This window comes from Felis catus, chromosome D1 (genome assembly GCF_018350175.1).
Source record: "Felis catus isolate Fca126 chromosome D1, F.catus_Fca126_mat1.0, whole genome shotgun sequence".
NCBI classification, from domain to species: domain Eukaryota; kingdom Metazoa; phylum Chordata; class Mammalia; order Carnivora; family Felidae; genus Felis; species Felis catus.
Window position 1 is genome coordinate 85,893,026 of NC_058377.1, and position 22,236 is coordinate 85,915,261.

Below are 22,236 nucleotides of genomic sequence, written 5' to 3' on the forward strand. Positions count from 1 at the left end.
GTAAATGCTGAGTCAACTGAAGTTTCAAGGACTAATTATATAAGAGCCAGATTAACCATAGATTTTTGTTCATTCAGTAAACATTTACGGAGGTACTTTTAGGTGAATCTTTAATCTAGTTCAGTGCCCTTTATCAAAATACATATCCTTAGATCTGGCCTTTGGCAACCTCTTTAGCCTATCTCTTAGCTGAACTCCAAGTTGCAGCCTGACTCATGGACCTGCAGTCCCCATGGTGGGCCATTTTATCACTTCCAGGTCTTTTGTAAATGCCAAAAGTATTCTCCCTTTTCTTCCAAGTATTCTTGCCAGATCAATCTCATTCTTCCTTTAGTTAGATGTCACTTCCTCTAAAATGTCTATCCTGATTCTCCAAGACCAGGTTAGGTAGCCTACCCCTGTAGTCCCAGAGTACCTTGTAAATGATCTCTATTTTAGCACTTACGAACATTATTTTAACTTTTTATTTCCTTGATGTTTCTATCTACTCTACTGTAAGCTGGTAGCAGAGATTGTGTTATGTTCTTGTTTACCAATGCATCCACAGCACCTAACACAGGATCTAGCACACAATAGGTGTTTAGTAAATATTTGTTGAACGAAAAACTAATAATATGTGAAAAATATTACATCTGTAAATATAATATGTCTGCTACATATATCTGCTAAATATCTAACTACATCTCTCTTTCTTTTAATTGTCATAAAAACACTTAACATGAGATCTACCCTCTTATTCAGTTTTTAAGTGTACCATACATTATTGTTGGCTGTAGGTACAATATTGTACCCTGACTACATCTTTAAATAACTCTCCCTATGAGTCTGAGTTGTCTGCTCTTTGAGGAAGAGCACTCAGTAATCAATTCTCAAAGCCCAAATGCAGGACAACCCTTTCCCTGACGTAGTGACCATACCAACCTGTTTTAATTTTCCCTAATTACCAAACAGTTTCTTGTCTTTAAGGTTGGTATGCTTCCCCATATCAACCTATAACTTTAAACACACACACACACACACACACACACACACACACACACACACGCACTTTGATACCTAACTGGATCTTTGTTTTTGGTGATGATTTTGCTACCTCCTCTATGCCACTGATCCTTCCCTTCCAATATATTGACTTCTTTTTAAATCTTTGGTTTAATGAGAAACTATTACTTGGTATATTAAAACACTATCATATAATTTTAATTCAAATTTAAATGCATTTTTAGCTTGCCTATATTATGTCTTTCTCTTGCCTCTATAGACATGTGGTAAAGATTCAGTATGAATACCCATCAGGATGACTAATTAAAGCCAAACCAACTGAGCATTTAAAATATACGCTTGAAATAGAGGGGAGGTGCCAAGCTGATAACATCTTGATAACACTGGATAGTAAGATCCCATGGGCCTACATATTCATTGTTCCTAGTCAATTGACATTTATATCTATTATCACTTGAGTGAAACATGATTAATTATTTTATGATAATTTGGATCATTGTTTAAAATTAAGTTTGGAAGTGTTACGTCCTGGCCGTCTTCTTTTACCATTCCTTTAGAGGATTGGGAGCCACCCTGCTATTTAGGGAAGATGATTTCTCCTTCCAATTATTACATAATAAGCCTCATTGTTTTCTAAATAGGAGACTCCTTTTCACTGCTCTAAGAGTAATAATTTTATGCTGCAGACATCAAAGATGAGGATAAAAATGTCACATTGTGATTCTGTCTGCATGACACTCCACAATAATACAAAGTGAAAAATTCAAACAAAGAGAGCCTTTTGCTTTTTCCATGGTGTCAAAAGTCATGTTTCTCAGTTTTTCTTCTCTAAATTGGGCATTAAAATAAACATTTTTATATTATTTAGGAAGTTGTAATTATATCTTGAAATTTTATTCATAAAATCTTTCCCCCCAAACACTCTTTTTCATAAGGTCATTTTTTTCAACCAAGAAATGGGAATTATAGTTTCCACTTTTTAATTAAATCCTAGCTATTTTAGTTGGAGATGTATTGCCTTAATCCATATGTAATGTGTTTATCACTTAGGAAACATTAAAAATATGGGTTAGTAATTTTGTATAATGCCATAATTATATCTTTCATCAGGATAATTATGTAAAAGTAAATAAAGGTAGGGCTAAGATAATACCTAATTTAGGATGCCTTTCAAACGTATAATGCTTATAATTAAAGATTTCAAATAGAAAGTAAGGGGCCTTAGTTTCCTTACACATTAGCCTAATTTTCAAAATAAAACCATAAAAGTTAGTTAAATGGTTTCTTTGCTCACACACTTCCACATGGAATCACAACTGTCCACTTAGAAGCTTTTTGTAATAATAATGATAATAAAATAAATTGTTAATGTCTTTACACTAGAGAACAGAGCTTAAAAGGTGAATTTTGTAGCTCATCTAACATGCAAGACTGAGAGCAGAAATAATTTAACTGGCGTGTGCCATTGGAAAATATCTAAGATTTGCAATGGGAAGTATGCAATTATTTATTTCATATTACTTAAACCACTGCAAGAAAATATCACGCATTATCAGTCATTAAAAGTAAACATCATGCATTGTACATGATTTCATAGATTTAATACATTATAGATAATGGCTCACTAAATTGAGATACCAGATTTTCTGTCCTTATAAACAGGATATTTCCCCTTTTTTCCAGTTAGACTAAAAGGCACATAACAAACACCTAGCCTAGCGTCTAATAACCATCACTGATATATGCACATTCAGATGCAGATAACTCAACATAGATGCCCAAAAAACACATCCTCACAACAACCTTTCCAATGGCACGTTGAGGTTTCCAGTGAATAATAGCTGCAGCATCTAAGGATAGAAAGCAACCACAAGACCTACTTGCAAAGTGACTGTGAAAAGCGCTCCTCTTCCCCTGACTCTGCTGCATACAGAATTCTGTGTACCTCTGAAGTGGTCATGCAACTTAAGGTTTAGCTTCAGACTGCTAAGACAGGTCAAATTCTAGGTCTGCTACAATATTACCATTCTCTCGCTCCTACCAAGAACTTTGTTTTAAGCAAAGTTTTAACTTTGTCTTTTAGCTGCTTAGTATTCATTTTTGTTTCTCTGGTAGGGGCATAGGTGGAGGGTGAGGGGTGTGGGGTGGTAGGGATGAGGCTGATGACTGTCACTCTTCAACCCTAATTTCTGATACGAATAGTAAGACCTCTAGATACCTCTGTAGCTCACTCCATAGCCTTCACCTGCCTACTCAACTAGACCCAGTTTTAAGTAAGTAATGGTGACGGAGCTGGCGTAAGTGTACCCTACAATCATCTCATTGTTGTTACATGAGTCAATAAAGGGCTTCTCTGTTGCAGAAATTTGTAAGACTACACAAGTTGTTTTGTTACACTAAAGTTGTATCAGTTATAACTTTTAAAAATATATAAGCCATCATTTGGGACTTTGAAGTCTTGTTGTAAAGGGATTTTGTTATAAATGGTGTTTATTCTTACTGCGAAAATCTACATGTAATTTCTCAAAAATGATTTTTACTGAGCATATGTGAATTAGAAGTGATAACTCAAACAGCCATTACATGCACAGTCTGTTTACTACACAACTCTAATAACATGTTCTCAAATGGCTTCCATATGAACTGATAATATTTTGTTAAGTATGGAAGACTAAAACCCAGAAATTAATAAAACTATCATGATATCACAGTAGTTTTTGATAAGATCTCAGTTGCCATGTTTTTGATGTATAAACTCTCATCCCATTATCAGTTATCATAACAAACTATGCTGCTTTAATTATCAAACCTTTATAGGTATAGATATGAATTATTTAAAAGAAAACACCTGAAAATATTTCTTTAAACATGCCAAATATGTTTGGAATTTCTAGTACATAATATAATGTGCTAATATTTACTTCTCGATTCTTTTGATTATGTATTCAGTAGCGCATCATTATTTCATGGAACTGGAGGATTTCTTAGAGATGCTATTAGGCTACAACTTATTATTTAAGAACTCCTTTGACCTAAGGGATGTAGTAAATGACCATAAAAACAAACCAAAGTGTGACATTTGGAGGTATCCAGCATGGTAATACTATTAACAATTCTTCCCTCTCTCTACTGCATTGAAAAAGGTAAAGTCACTGTTACTGTGGCTTTTTTTTTCTATGTAAGTAAACAGTACAAGATCTGTGTAGAACTTCTTGAAACATTTATTTAATAGAGTATTTAATAGAATACCATTTAGTAAACCTTTTAGAACATTTTAAAGATTGTAGAACATTTTATTTAATAAAGGATTCACACCAGAGCATTGAAGATACATTCTTCACTTACTAAATAAAGGGAAAAAATTGCCTCTGAGTTGGTGTGTTAAATTGCTTGTATGCTCTTGGCATTTTAATAGGAAGACTAAGTGTGATGCTACCATTCATCACCATGTCTTCGGTTGACACATTTTCTTTAATAAAATATAGAATATGAGAAAACATGTATTTCTGTCTAATTTGAATAAAGTCTGTATTATGAGTATATTTGGAAAGCTATGCCAAAACACTTGATATGGAAAGTCTCATTTATAAGGCTGTTAATATGAGTTACCTTTTTAGCGTGACCTACCAAACATTTTTCTTCATTTTGCCATTTATGCATCTTAGGATTGGAAGTAAATGAAGCTAAAACATTCTTCCCTACAGCATTGGGGTTTTTACATAAGGCCTGTTTGAAAAATGCCAGGGCATGGTTTTTCTCTCAAACCCGAAGACACTCACAAAATTACACATGATTTATTCAGGAACAGGAATTCTGAAACAGTTTAATTTTACATTTATGAACTGAGTTTATATTCTGTCCATATTACTAAAACAAAGCTGAATATCACCTCTTTATATATCAGTAACAATATCTTCATTAATTCAGGGTTCTGATACCCAATTTAAAAGAATAATTAAAAAAAAGGACCTGGGATTGTAAAGTGTGCTAGGCGTATTTGTACATGATGTAACAGTAATGAAGTTTTGGAAATTACTGAGGCTAAACACTTGGTAATTGCTGCAACCCTCTTTTTCCCTTTGTTATTGCTTATCCCGCAGAAAAGGCAGTTACTTATCCATCTGATTTCCTTAGCAAATAAATTCTTTGCAAGCAAGAGAAATCATCACTGTCAAATAGAAATGAAAAGGGAGGGCAGGAGAAGGAAGAGATTGTGACAGATTGAATGGATGGAGTTCTTGCCCCTGGGAGTCATGAAAAGGAACATGACATAGCAGTTAATACACTTAAACTTTTTTTAAAAATGTATATATTAAGCACATGCAATGTTAAAGTTACGACGTAGGCAGTGAGGGAAATGCAGACATTCCACATGGTTTGTGTTCTCACTTCACCTCTTAGGTACTTTTTTAAAAATTCAAATATTGAAATACAATATCATATTAGTTTGAGATCTCTTAGGTACTTATACTATAGAAGTAATACAAGAACCACCTCTCTGAAAACACTATATTCACATAATCTTTTTCAGGTGTTTAGAGTAAGATTTTTTTTCTCCTCCTTAATCACTAGTTACCCAACATCCGATCTGAAAGAAAATCCTGCTGACTCTGCCTTTAAAATATATTCATAATGACACCAATTTTCACCACCACCAGTGCTACCATTCAGTCCAAGCCATCATCATGTTTTGCCTGGATCATTGAAATGGCCTGCTAAGTAGATACCTGCTTTTAATCCTGATCTCCTTCAGTTGTTCTCACACAGCAGCCAGAAGGACGATTCTTTTAAAACACAAGATACATCAGGGGCACCTGGGTGACTCGGTCAGTTAAGAGTACGACTTCGGCTCAAGTCATGATCTCATGGTTCCTGAGTTTGAGCCCCACGTCAGACTCTGTGCTAACAGCTCAGAGCCTGGAGCCTGCTTCAGATTCTGTGTCTCCCTGTCTCTCTGCGCCTCCCCTACTCATGCTGTGTCTCTCTCTGTCTCTCAAAAATAAATAAATGTTAAAAATTAAAAAAAAAAAAACATAAGATACATCATATCATTTCTCTGTCAAAACCTTCCGTCAAATCTCCATCTCACTCAGAAGTCCTTTGGTGGCTACCAAGACCCCACACCACCTGGCTGCCTTACTTCTCTGTTTTGATGTTTGATTCCTCTCCCCACAGTTGCTCTGATTCAGCCACACTTGGTGTTCCTTGCCATTCCTCCTTGCTATTCCTTGATCACGCCAAGCGTTAGGGCCTTTGCTGCCTGTTCCCTTTGCTTGAAATGTTCCTCTCTCAGATCTTTTCATAACTAACTTCCTCACCTTCAAATATTTGTTGAAATATCACCTTCCTAATGAAGCTGTTCTGACCATCCATTTCAAAGTAGCAGTTTACATACCCCCATTCTGCCATTCCTAGTTACTGCCATTCCTAGTGATCTGCCCTATATTTTCCATAGTGCTTACTACCTTTTAACAAGAATATCATTTTCCCATTTATTATGTTTGTTGATTTTCCATCTTCTTGTACTAGGAGGTGAGCTTCACAAAAACAAGGATTTTTCTCTGTTTTGTTTAGAACAGTCTGACACACGATAAAGTGTTCAAAAACCACTTTTAAGGTGATAAATTTGTCTCACTTTACCGCAGACTATCTCATTTTCCTCCCGTTCCCTATTTAAATTGGGTACAAGCAGGAATGTATTTGGGAACTAATATTAGTAGTAATAATAATAATGAAATCACTTGTTGCTGTGGCAACACATTACCTATATTGTGCCATTGTTGCTATACCAAGCACATTACCTATATTGTGCCATTTAATCCCCACAACTAGTCCTCAAAGTCAGGAGGCATAGGTTAAGTCACTGGCCGGCCCACTGTCACATTTCAGGTGAATGGCTAAGCTCCAGTTCAACCCGTAACAGACTCCAAAGGCCAACTCTCTTTGTAGCTTTGAGTTATAGCCACCTTTCTTTTATGCAATATTAATTTTCTTTTTTATGTTTATTAAACAACAGTGACTAAAAGAACTATACAGTACCAACTGTGAAATTAACTGGCTACTGATTTGCTTAATACCATTCTGGGGGTTGTTTATCCCTTCTTTTTAAGTAACTGTATTTGAAGATAAATACTGGCATTTGAACTTTGTAATTTCAAGTGATAAAAATACTATATTGCTTTTAGATTGAAGAGGGTATTCATGATATCTGCTATATTCTTGAAGAAAACTTGGAGAGAATGCAGGGGACTGAAATTATCATATAAGTGAGGCATTGAGTAACATGAATTTGCCCAAAAACAGAGGAAACAGAAGAAGAGATATAAAAAGTGAGGTAATATTAAGTAGCACGGTAGGGATCATATTCATGTTTTTTGTTTAAGTATTCTCTAAAATATTTTTTTAAATATAATTTAATGTCAAGTTAGCTAACATATAGTGTATACAGTGTGCTTTGGTTTCGGGGTTAGATTCCCATGATTCATCACTTATAAACAACACCCAGTGCTCCTCCCAAGAAGTGCCCTCCTCAGTGCCCATCACCCATTTTCCCCTCTCCCCCTCCCACCTCCCTCCCATCCACCCTCAGTTTGTATTTAAGGATCTCTTATGGGTTTGCCTCCCTCTCTGTTTGAAACTATTTTTTCCCCTTCCCTTCCCCCATGGTCTTCTGTTAAGTTTCTCAAGTTCCACGTATGAGTGAAAACATATGATCTCTGTCTCTCTCTGACTGACTTATTTCACTTGCCGTAATACCCTCCAGTTCCATCCACGTTGTTGCAAATGACAGGATTTTATTCTTTCTCATTGCCAAGTAGTATTCCATTGTATGTAGAAACTACATCTTCTTTATCCATTCGTCAGTTGGACATTTAGGCTCCTTCCATAATTTGGCTACTGTTGAAAATGCTGCTATATAAGCATTGGGGCACATGTGCCCCTATGAACCAGCACTCCTGTATCCTTAGGATAAATTCCTAGAAGTGCTATTGCTGGGTCATAGGGTAGTTCTATTTTTAATTTTTCGAGGAATCTCCATAAGAGTGGCTTCATAAGAGTGGCTTCATAAGTTTGCATTCCCACCAACAGTGCAAGAGGGTTCCCATTTCTCTACGTCCTCGCCAACATCTGTTTCCTGAGTTGTTAATTTTAGCTACTCTGACTGGTATCATTGAGATGGTATCTCAATGTGGTTTTGATTTGTATTTCCCCGATGATGAGTGATATGTCTTTTCATGTGTCTGTTTGCCATCTGGATGTCTTCTTTAGAAAAGTGTCTATTCATGTCTACTGCCCATTTCTTACTGAATTATTTGTTTTTCGGGTGTGGAGCTTGGTGAGTTCTTTATACATTTTGGATACTAGCCCTTTATACAATTTGTCATTTGCAAATACCTTTCCCTATTCTGTTGGGTCCCCTTTAGTTTTGTTGGTTGTTTCCTTTGCAGTGAAGAAGCTTTTTATCTTTATGAGGTACCAATAGTTCATTTTTTTTTTTCAACGTTTATTCATTTTTGGGACAGAGAGAGACAGAGCATGAACGGGGGAGGGGCAGAGAGAGAGGGAGACACAGAATCGGAAACAGGCTCCAGGCTCTGAGCCATCAGCCCAGAGCCTGACGCGGGGCTCGAACCCACGGACCGCGAGATCGTGACCTGGCTGAAGTCGGCCGCTTAACCGACTGCGCCACCCAGGCGCCCCCCAATAGTTCATTTTTGCTTTTATTTCCCTTGCCTTCGGAGACATGTCAAGTAAGAAGTTGCTGCAGCTGAGGTCAAAGAGGTTGTTGCCTGTTTTTTCCTCTAAGGTTTTGATGGTTTCCTGTCTCACATTTAGGTCTTTCATCCATTAAAATATTTTTTTTTAATCATGTGCCTCATCACATTTTTATTGTGATATATAATATTATATCACATATATAATAATGTGACATATAATATTTTTCATGTAAGTGTAAATAGTGACAAAGGATATCATTTCTGATGTATTAGATATATGCTTTAAATATGGTTTTATCAAAACCATGAAATAAGGATTTAGCTTAATTTATAGTAAAATTCATAATATAGCTTAATTGGCAATCATTGTCCGATCAGTGCGAAGAAAGTGTGACTTCATTTTTTAATCCCAATGAACATGTTTCTAGGATAGTCTTCTCACTTTTGTTGCCATGTGTTTGTCCCCTGCTAATTATGAAACAAGGTGCAAGCCCCCATTATTCTGTTGTTGTTCTGCAGTAATGGGACTCTTCCTTAGGGGCCATGCACCACACTAAGATTCAGGGTGGGTGAAAGCTGTGCCTTCTCTCTGCCAAATTCAATCAAGTGGAAAAGGAGAAGCTGCAGACTACAGGCACATTTTCAAGTAGGTCAATTTTAGGAGAGAATAACTGTGAAAATTGAAGATCTCAAAATTGAATTCCTTTAAAACTATCCATACTCACATACCCATTACAAAGTCTTTGTGAAGGGCATGCATTTTACAGTTTTAAGACCTCTGCTTTGTATTATTTAATACACTAGGGGCGCCTGGTGGCTCAGTCAGTTGAGCATCCGCGTTAGGCTCAGGTCATGATCTCGCAGTTGACAAGTTTGAGCCCTGTGTCGAGCTCTGTGCTGACAGCTCAGAGCCTGAAGCCTGATTCGGATTCTGTCTCTCTCTCTCTCTCCCCCTCCCCCACTCATGCTCTGTCTGTCTCAAAAATAAAATAAACATTAAAAAAATTATATTACTTAACACATTAAAGTTTAGAACATACTCTTTTTTTTTTGCTGTGGCTTTATATATATATATATTTTTTTTTTTTTTTTTTGCTGTGGGTTTATATATTATAAACAAGAATGGAATGGAATACTCAAAACTGATGCAAGACACTTTAAAAAAAAAGTGATAGACTTTTTTTGGAGCAGTTTTAGGTTTACAGAAAATTTGAAAGTATAGAGTTCCCATATGACACCCATACTGCCCCCCCACACTCCACTGACAGTTTCCCCTATCATTTCCATTTATCACTAAATAATATCCATTGTATAGATGTACCATTGTTTATCCATTCATACCTATTGAAAGATATTTTGATTGCTTCCAAGTTTTAGCAATTATGAAAAAAATGCTATAAAAATTTGTGTGCAGGTTTTTGTGTGGCTGTTTTCAACTTATTTGAGTGAATACCAAGGAGTACAAATGCTGGATTGTATGGTTAAAAAAAAAAAAAAAAAAAAAAAAAAAAAAAAGTTCAGTGTTGTAAGAAATTGCCCAACTGCCTTCCAAAGTGGCCATACCATTTTTCGTTTCCACCAACAATGAATGGAGGTTCCTGTAGTTCAACATCCTTGCCAGAATTTCATGTTGTCAGTGTTTTGGATTTGAGCCATTCTAATAGGTGTGTAGTAGTATCTCATTGTTTTAATCTCTAGTGCTCTGATTACATATATTGTTGAGCATCTTTTTATATACTTATTACCCATCTGTATGTCTTCTCTGGTGAGGTGTCTGTTCAGATCTTTTGCTTTTTAATTAGAATGTATGCTTTCTTATTGTTGAATTTTAAGAGTGTTTTCTAAATTTTTGACACCACTCCTTTATCAGATAGGTGTTTTACAAAGATTTTCTCCCAGTCTGTGGCTTGTCTTTATTCTCTTAACAGTATCTTTCACAGAACAGAAGTTCTGAATTTCAGTGAAATCCAACTTATCATTTTTTTCTTTCATGGGCCATGCTTTTGATGCTATATTTAATAACTCATTGTCAAACCCAAGTTCACCTCAACTTTCTCCTATATTATCTTCCAGGATTTTATCGCTTTGTGTTTCAGGTCTGTTATTCATTTTGAATTACTTTTTGTGAAAGGTAAAATGCCCATGTGGATGTCAATTTGTTTCAGTACCATTTTTTGGGAAGACTATCCTTTCTCCATTAAATTGCCTTTGCCCTCCTGTCAAAGATCAGTTGACTACATTTGTGTGGGTCTATTTCTAGGCTCTCCATATATACTGTTCTATTTATCTACTTGTCTTTTCTTTCACCAATACCACACTATCTTCTATAGTATACCTATATAGTAAGTCTTGAAGTAAGGTAGTTTGCTAGAGCTACCTAGCATACTACAGAATGGGTAGCTTAAACAACAGAAATTTTATTTTCTCACAGTTCTGGAGGCGAGAAATCCAACATCAAGGGATCAGCAGAGATGGTTTCTTCTAAGGCTCTCTCCTTAGCTTGTAGTTTGCTATTTTCTCCCTGTGTCATTGCATGGTCTTCATTCTCTGTCTGTGTCCAAATTTCTTCTTGTAAGGGTACCAATCAGATTGGATTAGAGCTCACCCTGAAGGATCATTTTAACTTAGTTACTTCTCTAAAGCCCTTAACTCCAAATACAGTTATATTTTGAGGTACTGGGGGTTAGATCTTCAACATATGAATTTGGAGGGAATACGGTTCAGCCCATAATGGGTGGTATCATTCTTCCAACTTTGTTCTTCTTCAATTGTATTGGCTATTCTAGGGCTATTCTAGGCCTTTTGTGTTTCCCTGTAAACTTTTTATCATTTGGTCGATATCCACAAAATAACTTGCTGAGATTTTTAGTGGGATTGCATTGAATCTTTAAATCAAGTTGAAAGAACTGAAATCTTGATGATATTGAATCTTTCTGTACCTAGGACTGGGAACCCCTTGGATTTTTATAATCTCAAAACTTGTCCACACTGAGCTTCTAGCAATTTGTCATTTACAATTTAGTTGTGTGTGTATTTGTTTGCTTGTTTGTTTGTTTCTCTATTCCTGGTTCCTGTGGAGATTTTTATACTCAGGCTTCTACTCTAGTAAGTTGTGATTCTCTGTATCTGCCTATCATTTCTACAATTTTCTGGGCAGCAGCTTGCCCTGTGACCTCACTACTCTGATAGGTCTAAGAAGAGTTGTTGGTGTTCAGCTTGTTCAGGTTTTTTCTTGCGTTGGGGTAAGAATAAGGACTTCCTAGCTCCTTATATTCAAGAACAGAAAAAAGAAGTCTCTAAGGTACTTTTTATTCTTGCAACAACATCGTTAACCAAATTAAGCATTTACTGGTTCCCTATTCTTCAGAAGTAACTGTGTTAGGTATATTATGTCTTGAAACTGGCCAGAATCCTATTTTGCCAAAATGATATTTATGAAAATATTTCTATATTTGCATCTTAAATTTTTAAAATGTATATATCCTATAGCATTGGTTTTCAAAATGGTATGGCCCTTGTGGTAGTAAGAGGTGCCTCTGGAATTGTTGATTTGGGTTGTGGGTGACAGTGAAGCAAAGAGCAAGAGAAAGACTAAGCTGAGTATACTCATCCCAGCATGAACTTGAGCATCTCTGTCTCATATATTTTACTTGAAGTAAGAGTTGAACAACTAAAATATATTTAAATCCACTGCTCTTGAGTGTTAAATGAATGCTCTCCTAATGTTCCTCTCCTAATGTATTCTTCCATACACTGCAGAATAGATGAAACTGTCTTATAAAAACCTTTACAGGGGAGCCTGGGTGGCTTAGTCAGTTAAGCATCCAAATCAATTTCTACTCAGAGCATGATCTCACGGTTTGTTGTTTCAAGACCCATGTCAGGCTCTGTGCTGGCAACGCAGAGCCTGCTTGGAATTCCTTCTCTCTCTGCTGCCCATCACCACCATCCACCCCGGCCATGCTCTCTCTCTCTCTCTTTCTCTCAAAATAAATAAAACTTTTTTTTAAAGGGGTCTTAAAATAAAACCATCTTTACAGAGTTTAGTAACAAAACTGTTAAGGAAAAACTCTGAGGTAGACTCATTTAATGCTAAGTGATAATGTTGGACTGAATGAATCCCTCTTTGTTAGGGATTGCAAGTACTCAGTTAAAAATATAATTAGTTTGGGGCGCCTGGGTGGCGCAGTCGGTTAAGCGTCCGACTTTAGCCAGGTCACGATCTCGCGGTCCGTGAGTTCGAGCCCCGCGTCGGGCTCTGGGCTGATGGCTCAGAGCCTGGAGCCTGTTTCCGATTCTGTGTCTCCCTCTCTCTCTGCCCCTCCCCCGTTCATGCTCTGTCTCTCTCTGTCCCCAAAATAAATAAACGTTGAAAAAAAATTAAAAAAAAAAAAAAAAATATATATATATATATATATAATTAGTTTATCCTGAGGAGCTCAAAACTTCACAAATTGAATATTTGTGAGGTATTAATTAACTGATGTATCAAAAAATACACAGCATGGGCATACCTTTATTAACCTGTGGTTAAATTTTCTTGATGGAACCTATAGATAGCAGTGCATCCTGGCTCATTACTAACACTGGGAATTAACCAGCTTAGTGACTTGTATTTTCTTTAACGTTTATTTATTTTTGAGACAGAGAGAGACAAAGCATGAACGGGGGAGGGTCAGAGAGAGGGAGACACAGAATCTGAAACAGGCTCCAGGCTCTGAGCTGTCAGCACAGAGCCCGACGCAGGGCCCGAACTCACGGACCGCGAGATCATGATCTGAGCCGAAGTCGGCCGCTTAACTGACTGAGCCAACCAGGCGCCCCAGTGACTTATATTTTTATAAAAATTCAGACTCACATATTTACTTTGGGGTGTTTTGTTTTGTTTTTAATTTGACTTTGTATTCTAGGGCAATTAGGGACAGGGTAGAATAAGATTGCAGACTTTTCTCCTCCTGGAACATATATCCAAACAGCAGAAAGAAGTATTTTCTATTCATCCAGCAACGACACATAATTACGCTTGGTTCTACACTGTGAAGAGGTGTCTATAGGGCAACACAAGCTTTACATCATTCATATCATATAAAATGGTTTGTAAACATGAGTACTGTACTGTACTTAGTTTAAAGCAGTTCAGAAAAATATTTAGAACCCTGCTGTGTATAAAGCAAATAAGTAAAACATTATTCTTGCACGAGAAAAGTGAACACAGTAGTAGAAGAGATTAGCCAAACATGCAAAAATCAATACAAGACAAAATAAGTGTAAAAACAAGCATAAAATGCAGTGGGGCTCTTAGATGACAGAGATGCTACATCTGTTTGAAAGCAAATGAGAAAATTGAAAGGGAAGCTAACATGTGTGAGCAATCTGGAAGAACCTGGAGAGAAGATGAAGATATGTCAGTTAGGAAATGGTTCAAGTGCATGTAAAAGTAAACGTCATTGATAGTAGCTTTGATAAATAGGGCTTTATATTTGAAACAGAACAAGAAATCTGAAGGTAAGCAGCTACTGGTATTGATTCAGTGGTTCTAGAATGTCAAGGTCACATTTCCATAATTTTGAGACTTTCCCTCATACTTGCCTCATGATCACAAGATCGTGGCTGCAGCTCCAAGTACCAGTCTACAAGCCAGCAGGAAGAATGGATTGAGGGAGGGGGGAAAGGAAAATTTTCCAGATATTCCTCTGTAGAATTCTGTTACAACTCATTGGCCAGAACTTTGCAAACTGCCACCCAAACTACAGGGAGGCCAGGAAGGGTGAGCGTTTTTAGCCAGTTAAACTGCCCCTCTCCAAACAATATCAGGAAATGTTGAGGTAAAAGAATAGCAGGAGCAAATCATGTGTTTCTTGGAGGTAAAGCGATATAGTAGAAGTTCAAGATAAAAACAGTAGGCTTGGGCTATATCCCACAGAGCCTTTGATGCCAAGCTGAGGCATTTACAATTAACCTAATAGGCAGTGGGAAACTATTAAATGTTTCTGAGCAGGGATGCCTGGGTGGATCTGTCAGTTTTACGCCCGACTCTTGATTTCGGCTCCGGTCATGGGATCAAGCCCTGCACCGGACTGTGGACTGGGCATGGATCCTGCTTAAGATTCTTCTCTCCCTCTGCCCATCCCCCACTCAGGTGCATGTGCTTGCATGTTCTATCTCTCTTTCAAATTAAAAAAAATAAAAATAAAAATAAATAAAAAAGGTTCCTGAGCAGAGCAATGATGCCATGGGTGCTGACCCATCATCACAATTTAATTTTCTAAAGAAAATTATTTTAAATGTATTTCATAAAGGAGTTTACAATAGATGAATATTTAAATTGTACTATAATGATCACACTCAGATATAAATTAATCCTGTTAAGACAATTCTGTAAGGTAGGTCAGAATTCATTAACAGAGCATTGTTCTGTTAATGTTTTCACTGTGACACCAGAATGTTGATTCTGTAAGCTCCACTCATTCTAGGTATCTATATATATTTTTTTTTAATGTTTTAAAAAAGATTTAATGTTTATTCATTTTTGAGACACAGAGAGACTCAGAACATTAGCAGGGGAGGGGCAGAGAGCAAGAGGGAGACAGAATCCAAAGTAGATCCCAGGCTCTGAGCTGTCAGCACAGAGCCGAACACAGGGCTCGAACTCACAAGCCATGAGATCATGACCTGAGCCAAAGTTGGACGCTTAACCAACTGACCCACCCAGGCACCCCAAAAATCTTGAATTTAGTATTTTCTAAAAGATTTCAGAGTGGGAACACCTGGCTGGTTCAGTTGGTAGAGCACATTACTAGAAATATTTCCCTTTTCTCCTTTGTTAGGAACTAATGCTCCCCATCTAGAGAGACCATATAATTTATTGTCTTTATTAAATTAAAGAAGTATTGGGGTGCCTGGGTGGCTCAGTCGGTTGAACATCTGACTTCAGCTCAGGTCATAATCTCATGGTTCATGGGTTCAAGGCCCACATTCGGCTCACTGCTGTCAGCGCAGAGCCTGCTTCAGATTCTCTGTCCCCTCTTTCTCTGCCCTTCCCCCGCTTGCACACTCTTTCTCAAAAATAAATAAAACATTTTTTAAATGAATTAATTAAGGAAGTATTAACAATTAGGCCAAGACAATAGGAGTAAACCAGGGATTGCCAATGCAGCTAAGGGAGTAGTTTTGATACAATCTGAAGGCTCCTCTGGGCTGCCATATTGTTCTTGCCCCAGGTGGTCAGCTCTGTGAGAGGATGTCTGTGTCTCTGCTGAGGGCTGAATAAACTAATCCAGCTTTGCTTGTCAACCCCAGGAATAGCCGCATTTGCTGTGGCTTTCTGCCTTGTCCACCAGCAGTGCTCTCTATCATTGGTCTCCCTGGTGGCACATTCTCCCTGTGGGATCAGTGTTCTTTGGCTCAAAGCTGTATTTTCTCTTCATGTTGTGGTCCTGAAAAAGGAGGGGTGAGAGAAACTTTTTAATTCTCTTTTTGTGGGAAAAGTCATTTCCAGCTTGAATTGGGAGCTAAAAACGAATCTCAAATTTACATAGCACTGTAATCTTTACAGAGCGACACCAATAAAGATCTCCCAGGAAACATTAGCTCAGAACATTCTTGTTGAATCATACAATGCCCAGGGTTATACTATTTTATTTGTTTAAATGTACAGATAAACTATTAGGTTATTACACTAAAGTATCTCATTCCTGTATAGTATTTTGTGCTCTTATCCTTATTTATATATCTTTTTTCCCCCACATATCTTTTAAATTATTTCTTCTCTTTGGTTTCCACTAAACTCTACCAGTTCTCTTATAGCCTCTCTGATTTTTTTTAATCTCTCTGAGTGTTCTTTCTCCTTTTATCCCTCAAAGATGATAATGATAGTTTAGAAAATGTTAATCCCGACGATAGCCAAGAGTTCATGAGTATTTACAGTGTGCTGGGAACTGCACAAATTACATATACCAACTCACTGAATTCTGAACAATAACCTTATATGATTGTTATATCATTCCTGTTTTTCAAATGTGAAGCGCAGAGAGGTTAAATAACTTACTTAATGTCACAAAGCTAACAAATAATGGAGCCATTATAATCTGGATGGAGTAACTCTAAATGCCTATGTTTCTAACCTCTAACCCATTGTCCCTGATCTCTCTCTAGGAGCTTCTCTTACTGAGTCCCTCTTGCATTCTCCATCCTACTCGATTCTAGGACCAATTCTAGCAGATGTTTAAGAAACCCAATCTTAGTTGTTTTCACTGGTATGGCATAAGGCTTTGGGTAGCCTAGTGGCACCAGCTAAAGTCCTACAGGTCTGGTAATCTCTGTGACCCAGCAATGTAGGCTTCAGCATGTCTTGTCCAACGATGCAACAGTTCCAACAAGTTGAATATCTAAGAAATACGGTAAATGAAGAGCTGACAGTAGTGTACTTGGTGGTGTTTGCCAAGACATGAAAGATGAAAGGGAAGGAAGAATCACTGATTATTCTGAAGAGTGTAAAATTAGTGGTCCATTAGTAAGAATCTTAAGTGCTTGTTTACAAACTTATCCTCCCTGCTAGCTACTAGAGTTAGAAGGATGCAGAAGCAGAAAGTCTGGTAACTCCACCTTGATCATGCCTCTTCTACTTCCAGGATCGTCTCCTTCATTGTTTCTGCTGAGATCCTACATACATATTCAGAAATGACACCTCTCCCTCTCTCTGTGTTTTCTGTTCATTACTTGTTTGTAAAGTTAGCAGTTTGGTATTTATGTTCAGTTCTCTCATTTTTGTACATTTTGTACAATACTATATTAGCTTGATTTGATTAAATCATAAGAGTTCCTTACCATATGTCAGGCTATAAATAGGATATAAATATATATTAACACAACCCCTGCCCATGAAGAGCTTATAGTCTAGTAAAGAAAACTGACATAAAATAGAGATGGATTGGTACAAAAATAGAGTTAGGTATGAAATGCTATGCAAAGACTAATAATGCAGTAATTATTCTTGTAGTTGTTAAACCAAGTTCAGGGAAAGCTACAGAAAGAACATATTTGAGTTGTATAGTGAAAGTCATTTGGATTACAAAATATTTATAGTCATTCAGGAATTACATGTTCTATACCTTTGTTTCATCCATAGTGCCAAAAACAAAACAAAACAAAAACAAAAAACTACTTCACTGAATGAGTATATTTGGTACTAAGCAAATATTTATATAAATAAATATTTATTTATATTTCTTTATTTTCCCTCTTTTCCCACCAAAGCCCAAACTCATTGGAATACTTCTTGTATCTTTATGTTCTGTTTAATTTAACATAACATTGGCCATGTGATTCATTTTTAGATCAGCTTATTTTACACACAAATGTGTAGTTTCTTTTTTTTTTAATTTTTTTTTTAACGTTTATTTATTTTTGAGACAGAGAGCATGAACAGGGGAGGGTCAGAGAGAGGGAGACACAGAATCTGAAACAGGCTCCAGGCTCTGAGCTGTCAGCACAGAGCCCGACGCGGGGCTCGAACTCATGGACCGCGAGATCCTGACCTGAGCCCAAGTCGGCCGCCCAACCGACTGAGCCACCCAGGCGCTCCTGTGTAGTTTCTTTCTATGCCATATCTTGTAAATAAGCATTGAGGTGTTTGCTTTTATGGTGTCTTGTGTAAGCATGATAAAACTGGAAAGCTCAGAGGGTTTGTTGTTGTTGTTTTGCTTGCATACAGCTTATGGAAAGCTTTCAAGTTTATTATTTTTCTGTAACAAGTCAAAATATATGAGGTTTCAAGTTGTTAAAAATATAGCTTAAAGGCCATGTTAAACTACTATAGTGTTCAAGTTACAAAGTACAAATAGTAAAATGAATTTTACTCCAGGATGGAATAAAATAAACACAAGATCTCCTAAATTTCATGAAATACCAGTGAAGTTTACTTTAGTGAATATTTAAACACCCATCATCATTTTTGCATGTTCCAAGGCCAAGGACATTTTAAGATTAAAGTTTTAAATGAATTAAAATTATCTTAAAGTATTTTAAAATTATTTACCGAACATCTAATTGAGAATCTGCTGTATGGGAGGCACTGGAGATACAAAAATGAACACATTATTTCTATTTTAAAGAGCTCAATTTAATATTTAAAGGGATTTGTCCAGTCTGTATTATGGAGTAAGTTCAATTGCCTAGATAGAAGTTTCAAATTGATTAAAGTAGAAAACACCTCTACTTAAGGACTTTTAACTCAATTCATTTTATAAGCATGGTAGCTTGCTCTTACTAGATACTAGGTAAATGTTTATTAAATGAATGAACAATAAGAATCATAGGATTTAATGTTAAGAATGAGACCTTAGTAGGTGAGTTTTTTTAACCCTTTGATATCAACATGGTTTTGGTTATCATAGGGATAGTCAGAATTTAATGAATGAGGCTGGATTCTCTGACATTGAGTAGTGCTCTGGACATTCCCACCCAATGAATAATTGTCACATCCTGCACAACTTTGAATGTCTGACTAAATCTACTACAAATATAAATTGGTGTGTCACTTTCTTTAGAAGTGCTGTATATATTCAGTGCAATTCTTATCAAAATTCCAGCAGAACTTTTTGTGGAAATTCTTAAGAAAATGCAAAGGACCAAGAAGGCAACCTTCACACATAACAAATGTAGAGTGCTTACACTTCCAGATATCAAGACTTACAGTATTGACACAAGTGTAAATCAATAAGCAAATGTGACAGAAAAGACTTCAGAAACAACCAACACATAAGTGATCACTTGTTTTATGATGAAAGTAACCTTGTAGTACAGATGGGACAGGATGGGCTTCTCAATGAATAGTACTCAGTTAATGAAAAAAAACCCTAATCTTGACTCCTCTTTCACACCATTAACAAAATTCATTTCCAGATGTATTGTAGTCTACATGTGAAGCACAAAACAAAGTTTTAGAAACAAACACAAGAAACTTATCTTCATGAGTAGTGTCTAGAATGGGGTGTAGGGAACTTCTGGGATGCTGTTATTAGTCCTGATTTTGGTCTTACTAAAAAATTATAAAATAAGATTTATACACACACAAGCATAAATTGGTACTTTAAGACATAATACTGAAAAGTTGTTTTAAGTAATTATGCAAAAAGGACGTTTGCTCACCTTGTCCATTTTTTTTTGTGCCACATATTTTTTTATTACATGGTTGAAATGGGTTTCAATGCAATATGCTCTATTCATGAACAGTGAAATGAATTGCAAATTTTTAACAGAAGAGTTGGAATTTAATAGATTTGGATTCAAACTTTAATAAATTAGTAGAAACATGAAATGCAGGAACTTTAATGAATTTCATTAATAAAGTTTATTTTTTAAACATACTATTTCTTCTTTATATATTTTTAAATGATTTTAGCACATTAATACATTTGTGGCATGAAAATTATTAGAACTGTCTTTTCAAGGGGTTACTGTACAACTTCCTATGGTCTCTCATAATACAGTTTCTTTTCTAATCCCACCTCTAGACTCCACTTATCAAAGCCCACTTGTGAAAACATATATAGATTTTATATTTTAGTAGTCCATAATTTATCTTGTTCTGTTACCCTAATTCAGTTCAGACTATTAGCCACTTTCTATTATCAATCTGGTCTGTTATTATTTATCCTAATGCTAATTTTTATTCTGGATTCTACCTGTACCATACTTCTGATCTTTCACATTCCTTAGGTTTTTTTGGTATGGAATGGCTTCTAATCTTAATTATCTTAAATGCACACGTATTTACTATAATTAGATGCATGCAACTATTGCATCAAGACTTCACTTTCAACATGGATAAGGAAAGGAATCCTCCTCCTCCCAAGAGAGAGCCAGATCATAATGTTATTTCCAGAAAGGATGATTTTGGATTCTTTCCCATGGATAATGGGGAGCCATTTAAATATTTTATGCAAGGAATACCAATCAGACTTGTTTTAGAAATATCACTTGGCAATAGTATGAAAAAATAAATCAGGGTGGATGGCAAGACTGGAACCAGAGAGTCCAGGTAGGAAAATGTTGTAAGAGTCCAGGTCATTATCACCATCATCATCATCATCATCATGACCCAAAGAAAAGAACTGCGCAGAAATGAGGTTGGATCAACTGAACTTAGTCACCTGGTGAGGGAGGAATAGTTTAAGGTGGCTTGCAAATTTCTGATTTGAATGACTTGATGAGATAAATGTCTTTCTCTAAAACAAGGACCATAGGAAAAGGTCCAATGTGTGACATGCAGGTGAAAGTAACCTATGGACATTTGAATGTGTGAATTTGTTCAGAGGAGATACATGGGCTAGAGATACAGATCTGGAAGTCATTGCTATATAGCTGGTAGTTGAAGTCTGTAGGGTAAGAAAGATTAGAAAACATCTTTAGAGTCAGAAGAGGGGAATGCAAAAGAATCCTGAAGAGTGGTCTCATGGAAATTGAGGGAGGAGAGAATTTTGAGGAGAGAATAAGGAATCATGGTATATGCCTTGAGCAATGAATAGAAAGTCAATCAAGTCATGGATAGAGATGCCTATTATATTTGGCAATATAAGAATCATGGGTGACCATTGACAAAGTTTTAAGGATATGTATGAGGTACAAAACCTTGATTACGTGCACTTGGTTAAACACTGAATGGATTTTGCAGTTTGTTTGTTTGTTTGTTTGTTTGTTTGTTTGTTTGTTTTAAGTGAATGAGAGATGAAGAAATAGAGACAGCAGGTATCAGCTCTGTTCCAGGTTCTCGAATAAGAAAGACAGGAGAAAAAATTAAAGCCAGGGAAAGATGCAGGATGGAGAGGTTTTCAATTCTTTTTGTTTTTTTCCACTTGTTCCTGGGTTAAAATGTTGCTTTTTTTTGCATTTTCATGAGTTACTGTTAAACTTTATGTTTTTCTATGATTAATCATTCTACAATACTTATGTTAGTGGCATAAGTTTTAAAGAATCAGGGTTGACCCAAACCAAATTAAGTATAAATACTAAATTATGTGATTTCCATGAATGCACAGGATTAAGAAATATTTATGACAGAAATATGTAAAATCATGATTGAATAAAAGGAAGAAGTTGACAGCGTGTTGGATAAATGTGAGATATCTTACAAATGATTTTTAAATGAGGCCATCTGTTAAAGCTTGCTGATGCTCTCAGTCTGGAGCAAGAGGTTATTTATGTTTTCACGCAAATCAGGCTTTAACCAAAATACTTTGGAAAAAACAGATGCCTTATAGAAATTCATTATTCCTAAAATAATTACAACCCTCTAAATGTTAACATCTCTTCCTACAAAGAATGGTATTATGCTAATACTGTTTATATATATGAATGTGAAATTATTGTATCACCACTGTAGTGCAATGCGATGGTTTCTCCCTACCCCCACCTCAAACCTCCCCCAGGAGATACATGCCTGGAGATACATGCCTGCTTACCAAGACCAATTTTCTACATATTTAGCCAAAAATAATTGACCTTTGAAAGTCATAAC

General features: G+C 36.3%; 1 protein-coding gene across 4 annotated transcripts in view; it reads left to right on the forward strand.

Moving 5' to 3' along the window:
- The window catches only part of ELP4 (elongator acetyltransferase complex subunit 4), a 246,800-nt gene that overhangs the window by 138,219 nt on the left and 86,345 nt on the right, over positions 1-22,236 (forward strand). Inside the window, exon 10 of one of the 4 annotated variants that reach the window (XM_045039093.1) lies at positions 7,188-7,382. The exons of the other annotated variants lie outside the window; for them this stretch is intronic. Coding sequence (XP_044895028.1) covers positions 7,188-7,268 — 81 coding nt within the window. The 3' untranslated portion in view covers positions 7,269-7,382. Of the gene's footprint in view, positions 1-7,187; positions 7,383-22,236 lie in introns of those variants that run through there. 4 annotated transcript variants of the gene reach the window in all.